General features: G+C 42.2%; 1 protein-coding gene across 1 annotated transcript in view; it reads left to right on the top strand.

The window, feature by feature from the left end:
- Positions 1–10: 10 nt before the first annotated feature.
- Positions 11–17807, top strand: part of GAS6 (growth arrest specific 6) — a 42138-nt gene continuing 24341 nt past the window's right edge. Inside the window, exons 1-4 of the mRNA XM_057363685.1 lie at positions 11–96; positions 489–655; positions 14228–14252; positions 15041–15103. Of these exons, the coding sequence (XP_057219668.1) occupies positions 27–96; positions 489–655; positions 14228–14252; positions 15041–15103 (325 nt within the window). The 5' untranslated portion in view covers positions 11–26. The remainder of the gene's footprint in view (positions 97–488; positions 656–14227; positions 14253–15040; positions 15104–17807) is intronic.

Here is a 17807-nt window from a genome sequence, read left to right as displayed (position 1 = left end):
CCGGCCCCGGCCGCCGCCGCATCGCGATGCCGCATCCCGCGGCGCCCCTCGGGGCCGCCCTGCTGCTCGTCCTGCTGGCGGCGGACTCCTCGCAGAGTGAGTACCGCGGGGGGGTCCGTCCCTCCCGCACACGCCGCCGAGCATCCCCCGCCACACCCGTGTGTGCGAGTGCGGGGCGCGCTGCCGGGGCGGGCCGGGGTGTGGGGGGATGCGCGGCTTCTCGGCTGCGGTGAGGGTGGCGGCGGGGACAGGGGGATGCGGGTGAGGGGCCGCGCCGGGGCCGCGGAGACCCACAGGCGGCGCCCCGGGCAGGGAGGGCGCTCGGTGCTCCCCGAAAGGGCGGTCTGGTGTGCGGGGTGCGGGTCGGGGGATCCGGGGAGGCCAGGCGGGCTCAGCTGTTCACCGCTGCCTGTCCTTCCTCCTGCTCCTCTCCTCCTCCTCGTCCTCCTCCTGCCTCCCCCGCGCCGTCCCGGCGCTCGGCTGCCCAGCCGTGCTGCTGCGCGCCCCGGAGGCTGCCCAGTTCCTGCGGCAGAGGCAGCGGAGAGCCTACCAGATCTTCGAGGAGACCAAGCAAGGGCACCTGGAGAGGGAGTGCGTGGAGGAGCACTGCAGCAAGGAGGAGGCCCGGGAGGTGTTTGAGAATGACCCCGAGACGGTAAGGGCGCAGAGCCGCCGCGGGGGTTTGSGGGGGTTGCCCGGCTCTGCGCTCCCGCCCACCCTCTATCCGCGGCTGGATGCCAGCTGTCGGCACAGCTGGGAAAGGCATCGGGAGGAGGATGGGTCCATTAGGGTGAATGACTGGAAGACACACGAGTGCTCAGCCTGCTCAAGGGCAGTGCCAGGGCTGTCCAGTCAGGAGCCCCGGTGAGCGTGGTSTGGGTGAGCAGCCCAGCGTGGCACCGGCTGGCAGGAATGTCTATAGAGAGTGGAAGGTTCTGTTCACCCATGGTCTAAATCTATGAAGAAAGATCASTGCAATATAATGATACAGCTTCTCTGTCTGGATACCTTACTATCCCTCCTCTTCAGCTCCCCATCCCAGCTTAAAATCCCCTTAATGCTGCAGCATAAGCTCCAATAGGGGCTTCTCAGAAAAATGTCTTAACCACTCCTAAATTCCTGGGGACCATATTCAGCTTGGTCAGCATCTTAGAATCAGTAGGTTTGGGACCTGTCACTACAACAGTAGCAGAGCATATGTGTGGGAATGTGGTACTGCTGCGTGTCTAAGTGTGGATTGACACAGTTATAGACTGCACATCACAGGTGGAGCTGTCTTTTCCAGTCATATCAAGGCTGACTTTCACTTCAGTCTTCTCATTTTGAGCAGCATGCAGATGCTTTACTAAGCCTGGCTTACTCTTCTAGTCACTTTACGCCTCCTCTCARCACTGTTTTGGATAGGCTGTTCTCCTTGCAAAGATTATCTGGCACTGATTTTGCAGTGGGAAGTGGATTTTCTTGCTGTTCAAACCGAAGCTTGATTCTGCACAGCATGTTCCTGTTAATGGTACGATGCTCTAGGGAGAAGATAGGACACAGAGACCAAGAGAGGGAGACGGAGGGAGCACGTGTGTGTGTACACAGAGACACAAACCACAGGCAAGGGAGGGACTCAGCTGAGGAGATGTTTTATGCTTCAGTAAGGCAAGTCTTGACACGTGTGCTTCATTAGCAGCCTCAGCACTGGATATATAGCGCAGTAGCTTGTTGTCACGAGGCAGTAGTAAGAACAGCAAAAACATTGTGATGGATTTTTGGCAGCCTTTATTTTCGAGATTAATATGAAGCACTTGCCCAGGCGATGTTAAATGTTACACCTTTTATGTGTATGTGTAGTAACATCTGCATGTAGCAGTGTTTGCTTCTGTTCTGCAAAAACTGAGCTACTTCGGAATGTGGATAACTGTAATGTGGTGAGAGTGGCTGGCACAACTACTTCCATATTCCTGTTGAGTAATATAACTTTAAACTCAATATAAATATTCATCACATAGTAGTGAATGCAGGGAAAACTATGATGAGTGTGATTTTGCAGCTTTCTGGAGCAAAGGTGATCTAAGGTCACTACTCTTACTAGCTGGCTGCTGGCCAAGAAAGTAGCCAAAGGCGATGCACTGATAGATCAATTTAAGGGTAGGATAATGTASAAATATGCCAGGAGTTTTTAACAGTATTTGGTACTGATTTTATAAATTGGGAAGAACACAGTTTTCCTATTGTAATGACAATAGTGAAATCATTTTGGTTTAAAATCTTTTCATGCATAGTATAAATTCTTTAAGATAGAATCATGCATTTAAGTGTGTTTTGCAGGACAAAGACAACTTTCTGCCATTGCAAATGATTTCGATTTTTTGGGTGCATTTCCTTTGTTATTGCTGCTAGGTTTCAGTCCATTCTGAAAACCTAAAGAAACGCTAGATGGGCTTCTAGTGTCTGTGCCCCCTTATGTGTCCTGCTATGCCTGGACTCTTAGATCTTCCGTGACATAASATCCTACCTTTTCTGAGACACAAACCTCCCAAGAGCTGTGAAGTTGCTTATTAAGCATAGTATGTGCTACTCCTTGCATCATTTTGCTTCCATTTGATTGAGAATCAGGTGTGCCACCATAAACCAGGGGGATTTATGGCCCTTCCTGTCCCTTTTGCAATCAGTATGTGACACAGAAGCAGCAGCTGCTGTTCAGTGGCAGTTTTCTAATGCATGGTGACAGAAGTTATGTATGTGGGCTGTTGCTACTCCACACTGGAAGCCTGCAGTGCTTTGTAAGGCATAGGTGACTACTCCTCCAGCAGTGGATCTGCAGATTTCATGGACAGAGTATTACTTCACAGTGGGAGTGTATTTTAATGGAAGTGCAGGGAGTGACTGTGCTGTCATTTCACCGATGCTGTGGTGTACATCCAGTCCTAGTGGCTGACGGAAGAAGGAAGCCAGCTGAGACAGACCTGATTCAGGACAGACAAAACCTGTTGTAAACAGCTCCAAGAAGTTTGAATAATTAGAGTAACTGCAGTCATGCTTCAGCRCATTGCCAGGCTGCAGCTGATCCATGGTGGTAAAGCGAGATTTTATTGACCAGGGAAATGTACAGATTGCTGTGGACAGAAGATGATTCCTTGTAGTTTTGGAAGGCTGAAATTTCTGCGTGTGCCTGCTGAACTGGCACTGTGACCAGCTGAACTTGGTCACAGGGATTAACTACTTAGGTTGTAGCAGAAAGAATCAGCTACTGCAGTTTTTGCTGTGTGCTGAGATCTGTGAGGCTATGCAGGCAATACATGGGGAACACATCAGTGCAGTCTGTTCTGTTGCATCTCCCAGATTTTATGCTTTAAAGCACCAGATGAGCACCAAGGTATGCATTTGGCTGTTTACTGTCCCACAGGAGAAATGGTCTTACAGCCTTGAYAAGTGAAAGTTCATTTGAGATTAGTTTATCAATCTTGATGCTTCTCTGTTCAGCCTCAAAAAAGCTTGTGATGTGACATCAAGTGTTGTYCCTCTTCCCTTTTCCCCTCCATTAGATGGTAATGCAATATATAAGTCTTCCTTACAAAGCTTGCTATTCTTGACTATCCTGTGGCTGTGCGAGGAGAATTTCAAGGTCCATTTTCAAGACCTATGACCTTAAGATGTGATAGGAAACCACATTAATTGATTCGATAAAAGAAGTTCTGGAAGCTGAGGTAAGAGGAAGCAAGGCTGTAGCATAGCTTGCATGATGTTTCCCAGGTAAAACCRTATCTTGATGCAGACCATTGTAATATCCAGCCAAGAATAACATTTCACGGAGAGATACCTATTTCCTGGACAGACCAGTAAATTGAAATGAAGTGTCACATATCTGTATCAGAGCACCCTTTTTCACCATTGTTCCAGTGACCACCTTTCCAAAGCAACCTCTGCAGGCAGTCAGCAGAAGATGCACATTCTCTGAAACCTGAATGCAGGGTTTGCCACATGTGCAATTACTTACAKCAGCTGCTAAGAATAGTGCATCAGGCAGGGCCCAATAGCCATTCATGTGCAGGCCAGAGCAGCTTTTGTCTTTTATGCTACGTAAAATATAAATATCAGCTCACTCAGACTAGAGGAAGGAAGATCAATTGAAACTTTTTTAGATTGGGTTTGCTGGTTTTTTTTTTTAGGAGGCAGAACAAAACTCAGTTTGTGCCCCTTGTATGACTATACATGGTAAAAACAAATAGCCTGGATTAATGACTCTTGCAGCCTACCTTTTTCATGAAGCTGATTATAACATCCTTAAACACTACTGCAGAATTCTGGGATGGTTCCTGTTTTGTAATTTCATTTATGCTAGAGGTGCCAAACAGAAAAATTGAAAGATAATACAGTGGGGAAAAAAAGAAGGATGGAAACCATCTTGATGGAAGGTATAAAGACTGTTTCTAAATGTGACCTATTCAAAATATATGCTGGATGTGATAGATGGGATGAAGTTGTGAAATCTCTTGGATAGRATACAGAGATAGGAATGTTATCTTATTTAAGATGTTGAGGAGGCCTTATAAAAGCAGTACTGCAGAAATATTTGACCTTGGTATGCAGTCGAGATATTACAGCTTGTTAAGTGACTGATAAACTACTCTGGAATTTGGTTGACCCRTTTGAAAAATCTGATCATCCAAGCATGTAAAACAAAGGGCAGAAGGGAGTGTAGCTCCTGGTGTTCTCAGAAACATTATATTTCACTGAAGAAAAAGATGTCCTTGTGCAAGGAATTTCTCTGTTTTGAAAGGCTCAGCAGAGGGAAGATGTTTGAATGCAGCCTCTTTCTTAYCCTTTGGTACCATAGAACATCATCTGCTCCTGCATATCTTGCTTGCTGTTGTTACTGCTGAAGAATTACTGGTCTTCCTGCAGCTCACCCTAGAAATATCCATGCTGCATGCTTTGAAAAGTCTTAGGYACACCAGAAACGCTGATGTAGGTCAGCCTGGCCACCTGTGTTTACTGTTTATGGATCTGGCCCTCAGTAGAGCACTGTGCAAAGCCAGCTGGTTTCCATGTGTGTGCAGAGTGGACATCTGATTCATAGGCAGACACGTGAAAATTCTGGTGTTTGAGGGACTCTCATCCAAAATGCTATTAAACTCTATGGCTTGTCAGATACACAAAGCACTGGCAGAGAATGACAGTGTGACTTGGGGCTGCAGAGGAGTTTAATCCACTCTCCGACTCATGGCAAAGGCAGCAGTGACACCAGACCAAGTTTTTTGGGGTTTATAGCAATCCTGTCTTGAAAATTACTGATCCTGACAAAACACCCAGCAATGTGAGCATTSTTTCTGCTAGGCTGGGTTTATTGAGAAGCTGAAATGCAGATGAAGCAATGYAGARGGTGTGCTAAGGGTCASTTTGGTTGGTTTTTAGAGTGTTGAYGGATCACTTGGTTTTATTTTTTATGTGTTCCATAACATGACATGGTCATGATAACACAGATGAGCTGCATGCATGGACTAGGGTCACTCAGACTTTATTCTGATCTTTTAGGAGGGGTGTTTGTCAGACAATATTTAGATATTTCTAAGAATAACAAGGTAGATACACATTTGTAAATATTAATTGGGAAAGTATGAAGGCATGTAGAGAGGAGAGGAGTTACTGGGAGAGGAAAGCAGTGTAAAATTTCTCCAAGTAATTTGGTGAATGTTGTGTAGTCTAGACATGAAAAATATTGGTATCATCTTTAGACACAGATGTCATCATCCCTGTATAGAATATTCCTTTCTAGATCCAGCCCACAGTCTGGTTTTATTTGCTGTGACAGTTCTTCCCCATTTACTAATTTGTTTTGACATTGTGGCAGAGGATGGAGAAAGGGCTAGATTTATAGCTGGTRTAAATTCCTTTATCTCTTGTTGTTGGTGCAGAGAGAGAGAAAAAGAGTTATTGGAAAACTCTGTGATGATGTTTTAACCTGCTTRGACTCAGTACATGGAAGAATGGATTCCCAGACACAGTGCTTAATAGATTTTGAGAAAGAAAATATGGGATTTTTGTCCCAGAATGGGTGGCAGGAGACAAGAAGGARGTAAAAATTTCAATGCCCTGGGACATGCACAGTGGCATCCCATCCTGCTGGGTTGAGATCTGTGTGTCCACCAGGTGTTCTCCCTTCYCAGTCTTTCCTTCTCCCTGTAGTTTCTTATAAAAGACAAGGGAATTTTGTACCAAAATCCAGTGCGTCTAACTGATCTGGAAGACAAAAGATTGGGACTGTGGACCAGGATACACCTGTCTGCTTTGCACACTACAGACACAGCATTGTTGGCAGTGGTGGTGTTCAGTAGCAAGGAGACAAAAATATTCCCTCCTGTCTTAGGARGCAGGTTATACATTTATGGGCTAAATGCTGCTCTATCAAAAGTTATTGAGAAGAGTGAGCAAAGTTTGCTGTTAGTGGAAGCAGACACAACTCCATCAACTCTGCTGGACTCATGCCTACCTTATCAGTTTCCACTTCTGGTAGTGTAGCCCACAAATTCCGAATGGACCTGGAAATACTGATGTGGAAATACCACRTTACAAAAGCAGTACACACTAAATGTCCTGTGCAGCAGAAGGGAAGGAACAAGAGAAGACAAAAGGGGCTAATATTATTCCAGGGGCTGTTTGAAGATAGGGTGGGAAAAGATGCTAAGACTGGCAAATTGAAGCAGGGGGATTGTAAAGGTTTGATCAAGAAGGATGRTAATGGGAAAAGTAGATAAAGTTAGGGTAAGTTGGCTTTTTAGAGCAATGCAATAGGTTCTAATAAATTTGTTAGAGGGGAAAAAGACAATTAAAAATTAAGAAAATAGTTTTGTGGCCATGAGCTCATTTCCTTTTCTTTCTTAAATTWAAAAAAAAAAAARGAGCAGCCTACTGGGAATTAATATGATTTGTTACTGCAGCTGCTCAAGAATCAGGTAAGAGAAACACTGAATCTGTRTAAATTGGCAGCTGTAATTCATGTATGTTCCATCCTCTGAGTGAGCTTAATGAATTACCAGCAGTCACTTTCCAGTAAGTATGAAGAACAAGGATGGAACCACCACCWCAGATTTAGAAGAAACTGAAGAGCATAGTAACTAGGTTTACTTCTCCCCTCACATTAATTTTCAAGCCTTGATTTCACATTGGGGAGCTCAGCTGATCTATTAGAGGTAAGCAACTCCCTTGCCTGTTCTTTTCACCTTTGTTGCACAGCAATTTGGGTGACTGCATGGACCAATTAAAGTCATTTAATAAAGAAAAGTAGTCTGCACAGAAAAATTTGGCAGCTGGATCAGTTCCCCAGTCCAGTGGGGACTGACTCAGTGGAAAGGACAGCCCGAGGTTAGGATGGGAAGGCCAGGTGYTCGAAGAGAAGCACAAATGGTTGTCACAGCTTAGCCTGTCAAAGGGATGGATGAACAGCCCAGCCTTGGAGAACCTGACTGAAGTTTTTGAGCAGGTGTCACTTCTGTATCTTTGCTTTCATCATAGTTTTGTTATGATTGCTGTTCTATAGGCTCTCCACATACGGAAGTCTCTGGGGAAACTTGCTTATTGATGGGTTTKTGTTTTATCCCCCTTCCTCTGAGCATCAGCAGTGGGACCCAAAGGAAAAGCAAAGTTGTAAAGTAAGGAGGGTACCCAGGGAGGGGAGCAAGTGTTGGTGTTGTCTTCCCTCTGCACACCTGCCAGGACAGAAAGGTACAAAAATGAAGAGGTGAAAGGAGAAAGGACTAYGTTTGCACTGCACAGAATTACATGTATCTGGAAAGTTACCATGTTTGGCTGATTCCTGGAACAGGGAGTCCTAGTTCAATTCCAGAAAATATTTGAGACGTGCACAGAAAAGCAAAAGTTACTTAGTTATTAAAATAATGAACAGGGAAGTATGAGATCAGATTCTGTCACAAGGGCCTGGGGTCATCTAAGATGTCACTTCCCTATTCCTTGCTTGCCTGTGCCCTCTGAGTCCAAATCCTTAAATGCCTTGATATGTTTGGATGCTGTTAGTGTGAGTTGCAACCTCTGCAAATAAGCAAATCCAAAGAAACCATATGATTACATCACAAGAATCTATGAGAAATCATAGATGTTTAAATCCTGTTTGATGGGATATGACCTGTTTTAAATGTGRCTAAAAAATTACAGATTAATGGCATAATGATGATGTTGAAGTGACAGTGTTTTACTTATGGTAGGTGTTTTGTTTTCCTTAATTTGACTAAACTTTCTGAGCAAGTGTAAGTTTACCCACACATATAAATGCTATAACTATTGCAACAAAAAAGGGTTCAAACAAGCAACACTGAGTGAAGACTTGTCATCAGATTGAGGTCTTGCACATTATTGCAGCTGGAGGGAAAGCAGCCTTTCAGTTCTGAAGCAGTGGAGGAAACMTCAAGGCATTTGTGATCAGGTTGCTGTCAGAATAACTTAAAAGCACATGCAACGAATTGAAATCACTCTACAAGTTATTTTTGTTGAAGTATTTGGCTCCAGTTATAWCCATTTCACACCGCTACTGTCTAATCAAACCCTGCTTCAGGCGACCTATAGAAGYCATGTCTCTGTGTCCCCTGCATCTTCACAAAATGTAAAGTGTCTGTAACATACATTAACTTCTTTTTTCTTCTTTCCTTTCTGTATTTTTATTTCTCCCCTGTAATTATGCATTCCAATAATTGTTGCGTTTTTTCTCATTGCAGGGCAACCCTTTTTGCTGAAGTGGCACTTCAGTAAGCTATTGGGAAATAGTCTTTCCCCTCAGAACAGAGCAAAGGAAGCTATAATAATAGATGGATTGAGGATTCTGCAAGGGTGCCTAGTGTCTGTGGAAGGGGTCATGCTGGAGAGTGTGGTGTTGAATGCTCCCCTTTTTGAAAGTTCAGTAGCTCTGTGGAAGGGGCAGTCCCAGTCTTTTTGCACCCGAATAGCAGGACAGTGTTAAGTGGATACTTGACAAATGGACACAAAATCTAAAAGCTACCCTAGAATGAGACTTGGGGGTTGCTTTTGGATTGTAATGTGACGCACTTGCTTCTCTAGCACCTCACTTGCCAAATTGTGGGAGACAAGTTCCCTTTGCTCTTTGTATAGCATTAGTGAGATTCGCATTCTTGGGTTATAACAGTTGAAAATGGCAAACACTAAGTTACAGCCAGTTATGGTTGGTAGAAGTCATTTCTTCATGGATGGCGCAAGCCCACAGTGTGAAAACATGAACAACATTTATAAATTAGGTCTGGCCATGCCCAAGACATTCAGTGCTGAAGGAAAGAGGAAAAGGCAGAGTTATTATATGGAAATGAGGGAAGGGGATAATGTGGGAGTTGTTGCTACCCTTTGAGATGTAACTAGGTAACTAAGAAAGTGATTTTTAGAAAGCACTGTTGCTAACACAAGTTGGTGAAATGCTCCAGTGTTAGTGGTGCTGGAGTCACAGAATCAGGGAGTGGCTGAGATTTGCAGACACCTTTGGAGACCTTTTGGTCCACCCTCCTTGCCCAAGCAGGGCCACCAAGAACCAGATGTCCAGGAACACGAGATGTCTTCCTGTAAACTGCATCTTTTATCTGTGGCCTCTAGGGCTCAAACAAGATTTTGGTTAGATTCTGTGCCAATCAGTCTTACCTGACCTGCTACTCAAGCGAAGCAAACAGAAGCAGTAGGCAGGCCCTTTTGKCTGAGGTCTCCAGTGTTACCAATTACTTTTAAGTAAAGCAACAGTGAGAACATTTTCCTGGTGTTGACAGGGTCATTGTTATGTTTTCAGAAKGGCTATTTTTAAACAGTGACTCATGTTAACGCCTGTTCTGATTTGCTGTTTTTCCATCTTCTCTAAAAACACAGCAGGACTAATTAATGTCCAGTATAATTGCACTAACTTGTGGATTTTACCACTGTGGACTTTGGCCATAGAAAAGGAATGGTGCCCCAGTCATAGTGTAGATTTCCTTTTGCAAGGAAGCTGATGTAGGTATTTCTGCCCCTTCCACTCCACAGCTGTGAATTCTTATCTTCTCGTTGCTGTTCTCCTCAGCTATTTCAATGCAGGGTGTTACAGGAGTGGCCCCAGAGCAACTGTTCTTAACATTTGGAAGGGAAAAACCAAAAATAAAAATGAGCAACCTGGAGTTTTGGGGGGTTGCTTGCTTGGGTTAGTTTTTTTGAGGACCCTTTAAAAATTATGTTGTTTTGGATATCCAGTCTAAGTGTAGTAGTGGCTGTTTTATCAGGGTAGTAGTCAGCTCCAGCTGCAGGTGGGAGAGGAACATCTCAGCCCCAATAACAGAGTTCTTATCCCCATGTTGGGTGTCACTCTACCTTGAAATACCACTCTATCTTGAAATTCATTCTTAGATCTTGCAATGGTGTTGGGGAAGMTAGAAATTGCATTTAATGCATCAGGAGACTTGCTCTTAGCATATACATGTGTTTGTGTGAACAGGGTGGGGGCTGTAGAGCTTAAATCTTTGCTGTAAAAGCACAGCTTTGTCTCCTGGGCAGCAAGGAAAAGGTCTCTGGAACTGAGCTGAAAAAGCAAGCCAGGACCTGCCTGGAGAGGCTGGCTTAGTGCTGTGCTTTCCACCTCACTGAAAGGGTGGAGATTTGCAGATGTAAGGCACTTCCCAGTCTCTCCTATTCCTTCCTCTGTACCTGAGATCTCTGCTGAGCTGTAATTTGGGTGCACATGGCATGTAACCTCAGGGGTGAGTTACAACTCGGGWGTGCAGCTCATACCACATGTTTGARCTGTAGTGGCAGCAGATAAAAGATGCAGTTTACAAAAGGACTGTTCATGTTCCTGGAACAATGCAGGCTGCTGGTGTCCTGCTGCCAGGCCCTTGAYTGTCGCAGCTTCTGACATCCCAGCCACAGTGTGTGATATGTGGGAGACAGAAAGTCTGGTGGGTCACAAAGCAGAGACRTGGAAATACATTGAAGTTTTCTTGGCAGGAGCAGTCACAGAGGTTGGAATTGTTGAAACTAACATTTTCATTTACATTCGTGACATTTGGTCTCTTGTGGAGGTTGGAGGTTCTGCAACCTTTGTGTTCCTTTTGCCTGCACTGGGATGTCCCTGCTGGACAGATGGCTTAGGGAGCTTGGTGAGGTCAGTGTCTGTGCAGCAACCTGGCCAGACAATGTTTATGTCCAACATGTATTTGTTTACAGCTTTTTATTTTGAAAGCCCTTTGCTCCTGCTTTTCTTTTCAGAAGTGCAAATCTAAAGGGGAAGGGCTGACCACATCTAAACGCTGACCTTTCTTATCAGAATCCAAGTTGAAAATTTAACACTTACATAWTTCCGTGGTGATTTTTGCCACCCCAGTGGTAACAGTTAAACAACTTCCTGTGTTTTTATCCTGTGAATAGTGTGTGACTTCTTGGATGGTGAGAAGTTTATTGAGCCTGAAATTGAAGGTGGCTTGTTGAGAAATCAGCAAAATAGTAACAGAGAGTCTTTGCCAACTCCTTAACAAGCCTTAAARCATTTCTCTTGGCAATTTTGTAGGATTCTGAAAACACAATTGAACACTTCTAGTAGAAAGAAGATGAGTTGCTTTTAATAGGGACTTGACCCTGTATAAAATTTTCATTTTCCCTGGGGTCATTAAGCCTTAGTACATCACAGAAGACAGAAAAGACATTGAGGAGTTGAACCCTCACAAGAGAAATGTGTATCTGTACCAGGTTAGGGGCAGCTTGAATTTTTAATCAAGAAAACTTCTCRTCAGTGTTTTGTGAAAAGGGACTGCAGTTTAAGCAGGTTCCTTTTCTCAAGGTGTAAGATCATTCATCCTTCATTCTTGATTAGTCTTTTCTCTGAATGTAAATATGTTTGTCATTGTATTTACAGAAGCCAGCTGTAATTCTCTGTGATTACAGAGAAAAATAACAAGTTAATCATACAAGAATTAGTAATGTTAGAAAGTGTGAGCAAGTTGCCTTATTTTAGGATGTGAGTATCAGCAGGTTTTGTAAACCTGGAGAAGGGCTACKCATCAGCAAGTGCTTTTGTATGACATAAGCTGATGAGGGAAAGAAGAGTTAAATTTCTGTTAGTAATCTCCTGCTTAAATCACTTGGCTACATATCTTATGGAATGAAGCTTGTRGTGGTACAATGCCTTGGAGTTTCACTTGTCTGCTGTTCAACTGGCACTGAATCAATATACAGTCAGTTTGCATTTGGAAGTTACTTGTACAAAAGCAAACTCTATACCACTTTTCTTGCACTCAACTCATTCATCAGAGGTCAAGGAGAAAATGCCTTTGCCACCATTGACATGGAGCAATTGGGCTGATGGCTATGAATATGAAAGCTCMTTTCTATTTTCCTGTGAGGGCCAAAACAGTTGTTCTTGCCAAAGTCTGGATTATCCTGTTGGGGGTTAAATACATCTGCACATTCTTGTGGAGTWCTTGGAATAAAGGGGAAATAATGAAAGAAATGTTTGGAATATTTTGTTACATGCCCCTATCTTTTTCCTCTCAAGTGCTGGCTGAAGTTCAGTTTGTGGTTATGGAACAAGTGGGTACTCATCTGAATACTTAGATTTATTTTTATTATTTTGACTGCATATTTTTTACTTGTCTTCTCCAAACTAAATCTTAAAAAAAAAAAAAAWAAMYCAGAGAACAAGGACCATAGTGGGTTCTGAGCTCATCACTCTGCTAACCCAAAGAAACATTTCAAAGCTCAACTCCAAAAGATGCTGAGCCTATCACCCTCATGACAGAATTRAAAATTAACCTAAGTGTAAGCTATTGCTTCTACTTCTTTGTGGATGCTCTCATAATTTAGGCTAAATACTTACATGGTGCATTTCAGTAACTGGAGYGTGTTTGCCAGAAGCAATTGATTTTTCTGGTAAATAACAGCAATAAAATTGATTGCATTGCACAGTMCAGATCAAACTGAATCATGGTGTGTGCCTGTCTGTTGTTTGTACATGCCTGTAGAGATGCATGAGCTTATCCAAGCATCTGTAACAAGAGGAGAAGATTAAATAGTTTCTTCTCTTGCATATTGTTTAAAACAATTTAATTTTGTAGAATGCAGGTTATTTGCTGTCCCAATCTACTGAAGATAGTGTTATACAAAAATTGGTCATGTTTTGTGAAAGAGAATTATACTRTGCATATGCTTTTGTAATTAGCTGAGAAGAGGTAAATTTTAACAAAAAAAATTACTGATGCAATCCATAAATTTTACCTCATTCCATGCACCAATTACTATTTTAACAGCACTTGAATTAGTGACTGACTTACATATTATGAAAACCTGCATGAAATTGGAAAGAAATGCTTTTTCATGGCCATGAATTTTTGTGTTTTTTTTAAAGATTGTGATACAATTGTCAGCTTCAGCCAATGTCCCATTCTTCCATGCAGCACAGCTGTGTTTTCCTGCTGTTTCCCTGTGTTGGTGCAAGCAATCATGTGCCTCACAAAGCCCCACCAGGCTGAATATTCCAACATGCAAGGTTGGATTCACATCCCATCAGCAAAATGACGCTGCTCTCGCTGCATGGCTGCATTTCGTTGATGCAGAGTAGGGAACAGTATTGCATGACCACGTACAGTGGCAATGGCAATGCCCTTTGCAGCCTGCTTTTAGAGTAAGGAATGTTAGTTTCACCCTCTCTTGCAAATTGTCTTTGCTCCCTTCTTTGGGCCTCCAGGCTGTGATGTGTGGGTGGKACAGCAATGGGTGCTCTTTGCCTGGTGGGGTGCTCCTTGTAAGAGCAGAAGGTACTTCTTCTGGTGGCTCTRGTGTTCCTATGCTGGCCATGTCTTGCATCAGCAGAGTGCCTSCAAGGAGGCACGAGGTGACTGAATGATCCTGTGCTCTTCCCTCTAGGGTTTTGCCCCTAGATTCCAATTCCTTCCCCCTCCTCATGCCATCAGCAGCAGCTTTATCTCTTGGCGGGTAAGTGACTTCATGCTCAGTCACTGCCACTGACCAGGCCAGCTGCCACCAAAAAATACCWTGAGACTGGAGCTAATGTGTCTTTCCTTCTCAAATGAAAAAATGAATGTATAATACCATGCTGCTTCTGGTTCTGAATAAAAGGAAATTAAGTTATTGGTGTTTGGAACTTGTTAAACAACTTCCATACAAGACCACCAAACTAACAGTAGCTCTTAAATAGCATGACAATARAAGCAAATATGATTCAATAAATATTGGCTTTTTTTTTTCCCTTCTACAGGAATATTTTTACCCGAAATACTTGGGTGAGTTGCAGCTTTTAATTTCACTTTTTGGGAATGCTGGTATGTGCCTAACACTGGAGCTTGTCACAGCTGAAGCCTCTTTTAAGGAAAATGATGGAAATCTGCTTGCAATAAACATGCATTGCTAAATTTTAAGAYAGACTTTATGTTCCTTATTGTACTTTGAGGTGTGTTATTTTACTTATGTGTACATTTGCAGACAGAAATGTGTTTTGTGCATGTTAAAATCTTTATTTTGTGTATATATATCTGTGATCTGCAGTGTTACGAAATAATTAGTAGTTTTCTACRTTTTCCTCCTAATTAAGTTAGTTATTAACTAATCTCTTTATTAAAACTAAAAAAACTGGTATGTGATTGAACTACTGGCTTATTCTACTGACTGTATAATAGTCAGGGCATCATATTGTTTTCTATCTGTTTAWTATGTTGTACTTAAGATCACAAACGCCACAGTGGGAGAAAAATCACAATAAAAGATAGATATTATGCTTTTTAGATATTTTAAGAAGTTTAGTTGGTCAAATTTGAGTAGCTCCTACCATTGTTTTAGATTCATAGTAGTATCTGGTTAAGTCATCATTCTCTTAAAATGGTTTCTAACTGCTGTATACTAAAGTTAAAAGATTTTAATGAATTTCAGAAYTTTAAAGCATCTGGGAGATTATAATATTGCATAGATTTTGCATCCACCTTCAAAATCCTTGCAGGCTAGGTGTCATTTTACATGCTTTGAGCAGCTCTCTATYATCACTGTCACAATAACAATTTCATTTTCTGTTTTTCAGCTTGTATTCAGAAATATGGGTCGCCGTATAGAACAAATCCAGATTTCCTCACATGTGTTCATAGTAAGCGTTTTTGGTTTGTGTAAGCATAGTTGGTTTGTGTATTGTAGTTAAATGGTCTCCATTCTACCTGAGGGTGAGTGACTAGCTCAGCCATCTCTAGTTTTCGTAGTATTTCAATATTGCTCTTCCTGTTCTCCAGGCTAAAGACTCCATACCACTAGCAAAATCTTTCCCATTTTATGACCTAATGCCATCTTGCTGTTACGTTTCAATGATTTGATATTTTATGATGCAAGTTTCTTTCCCACCAGTTTCCCAAGGTTTGAATAATCTGAGAAGCAAGAGGGACAGGAAATATGAGGTACCATAAGGTTGTACACTGTGCTTGGCCCTTAATTTTCTATTCTCTTGAACGCTAGCTTTGGCTCACCCCATCAAGGATCCTAAAGAAAAGTTTAAAATCAAACCAACCCAGGCTTGAGTCAGCCTTGTCTACATTAAGAGATCAGTTTCATGTACCACGTGGCTATGCTTTGAATATTGCCGCCTTTAAAAATTCAAATCAGTTTAGAAGCCAAACAGATGACTTTGTAGAGGGTAAAGGTTTTTTTGTTCTTCACTAACACAAGAGAACAGAATTTAATGCATTCTTCTAATACCTTTGTTGTTGCCTTTTGAAGCTTGCTAGTGCTACAATGTATAAAACTGCGTAAGTATTCTAAATATGCCCTGTGAGCAGTTCAAATGTGGAGAGAAACAGACATATGTATATTTATTTTCTTTTTAACCCTGTGTTTCAGTCTTTTATTGTGATCAAGTTTAATTGGTCATACAAGTGCTACCAAGGCAGCATCAGTATTTRGTCAACCTTTCACATTTATAAACTGCATTAAAACAACCCTTCTTAAGASTGAATTCCAAGGTTAATAAGTGGTATGTGAAGAATTGCCCTCATATATTGCAGCAGCATAATTCATGGAGGCTGAGTCCTATGAACTGGRAATTCTGGGATCTGTGTTACCTGTGTTGGCTGGAGTATGCCAGCTTGTTAAAAACTTTCTGTTGTGCATGTGGCACAGCAAAGAGGCAGGAGTTTCTGCTGAAAATGGTGAAACCTATCTTTGTTCCAAACAGCTAATCAGTGTCTCAGAAATGAGAGCCTAAAGGGTAGTGATGAAAAAATCTGAAAAAAATAAGAGCTGAATAATTGTTTTTAGGGATTTCTGCCCGTTGTAGATGCAGTGGTTTGGRAAGAAAATGATAATATTTTCCCTCATTAAAATATTAAAAGGTTTTTAAATGGCTGAGGTTTGGCTGGCCATCATCAATTCACAGGAGAAGTAACAGAGAAGGAGCCTGAAACACGCTTGGAAGAATGACAGGCTTCGTGCTTGGCCAGTTCCAGTGTGCCTCTTAATTTTTCACAGATGCTGCCAAAAGACTATGTAGCTCTATGGGTTTGTGCCTGCAAAACGCTTCTAAATTTTGTTTCTTAACACCCTTTCTTCTCTCAAAATATGGTAGAGGAAGGTTCTTTTAATATGATGTACAAAGATATTGCAGACCTAAGGGCTGGAGAGCAATTACCTGCACCAGTTTATACCGGAAATAAGGTAGAAATTTGAAGTGTGACAGTGGTTAGATAGTTTRGACAGAATATATGAGGATTCCCCAATTTCCTAAACTCTTGAGATCAGGTTTACAGCTAGAATTCAGCTCCAGGTTCAGAGGATTAGATACAGTGTGCAGATAGGTATTTCCAGCATGGGCGCTTCCATGAGCAGTATTCCCACCAGAGTTAGCAGAGAGTTCATCTCCTCTGGTTTGAGAGGGATTCCCCTGACCAAACTCTGCTCTGGGGAGAACTGAGTCCCTCTAGGGCTCTATTTATTGCACTATCTCTACTGACTGCAGTATTTATAACAGCTTTGCAGATAGATGCTTACTTTACCTGTGCATAGCTGTACTCCCTCTGCATATCTGGATCTTTTTCTAAAAGAGATTCTGCARGTCATCTAGGAATGAAGGATTTGGTTCCACAAGGCTTTGGGAAACTCTACAAGACTTTTGGGAAATTAAGCTTCATATGGCTTTAAAAAACACAATGAGATTTTTGTTAGATCACACGTGCCTGCTTTGTTCTATAAAATTACTGAGCATAATGTGCTTTGCAGCCTAGCATTTTCTTTATGAAGTTTCAATAGAACCATTTTGTGGATATCAAAAAATAAATTCACAGAGCAAAATAATGAACTGAAAGTGACAGTCAGAGGGCATAAATAAAGTGTTGTTTCCATACAGACTTCAAAGATGGAACTGGTAGTTCCATCCTCTGTCTGCACTTAGGAGCTTCACGGGTGCTATCAGACACTGCTCAAAGCACTAGAAAAAGTCATGCTCATCAGTGCTTTTAACAGCTTTAAAATCTGTTATGTAAAGGAATGGAAAAAAAGCTCCATTTTTTCCTTTTGCAATTATTTCAATTAGTAGCACCTTCTATGAAGCCAGTAGAATTGCACAGCTGTGAAGCCTCCAGAAGAGTGTAAGAGTGTGTCTTATGTTCTCAAACTTTCCTGACAAGAGGAAGCAAACAACTGGCACAGCACTGACATGATAGAAATCTCTGTGGTTGTTATCCATGGATTGTACCATGGATTGTTATCATGCTGGCAGTGCTACTATCTGGCTTTGCCGGGCACATCAGAATCCAGTTTGAGGGGAAGAATCAGGAACTTGTGGATACACCAGATAAGCTCTGCAGAAC

The sequence above is a fragment of the Malurus melanocephalus genome, unplaced genomic scaffold (genome assembly GCF_030028575.1).
Source record: "Malurus melanocephalus ecotype Western Australia unplaced genomic scaffold, MMel_1.1 scaffold_1, whole genome shotgun sequence".
NCBI lineage: Eukaryota > Metazoa > Chordata > Aves > Passeriformes > Maluridae > Malurus > Malurus melanocephalus.
The sequence above is the reverse complement of the archived record's forward strand: the minus strand, read 5'-3'. Positions and strand labels throughout refer to the sequence as shown.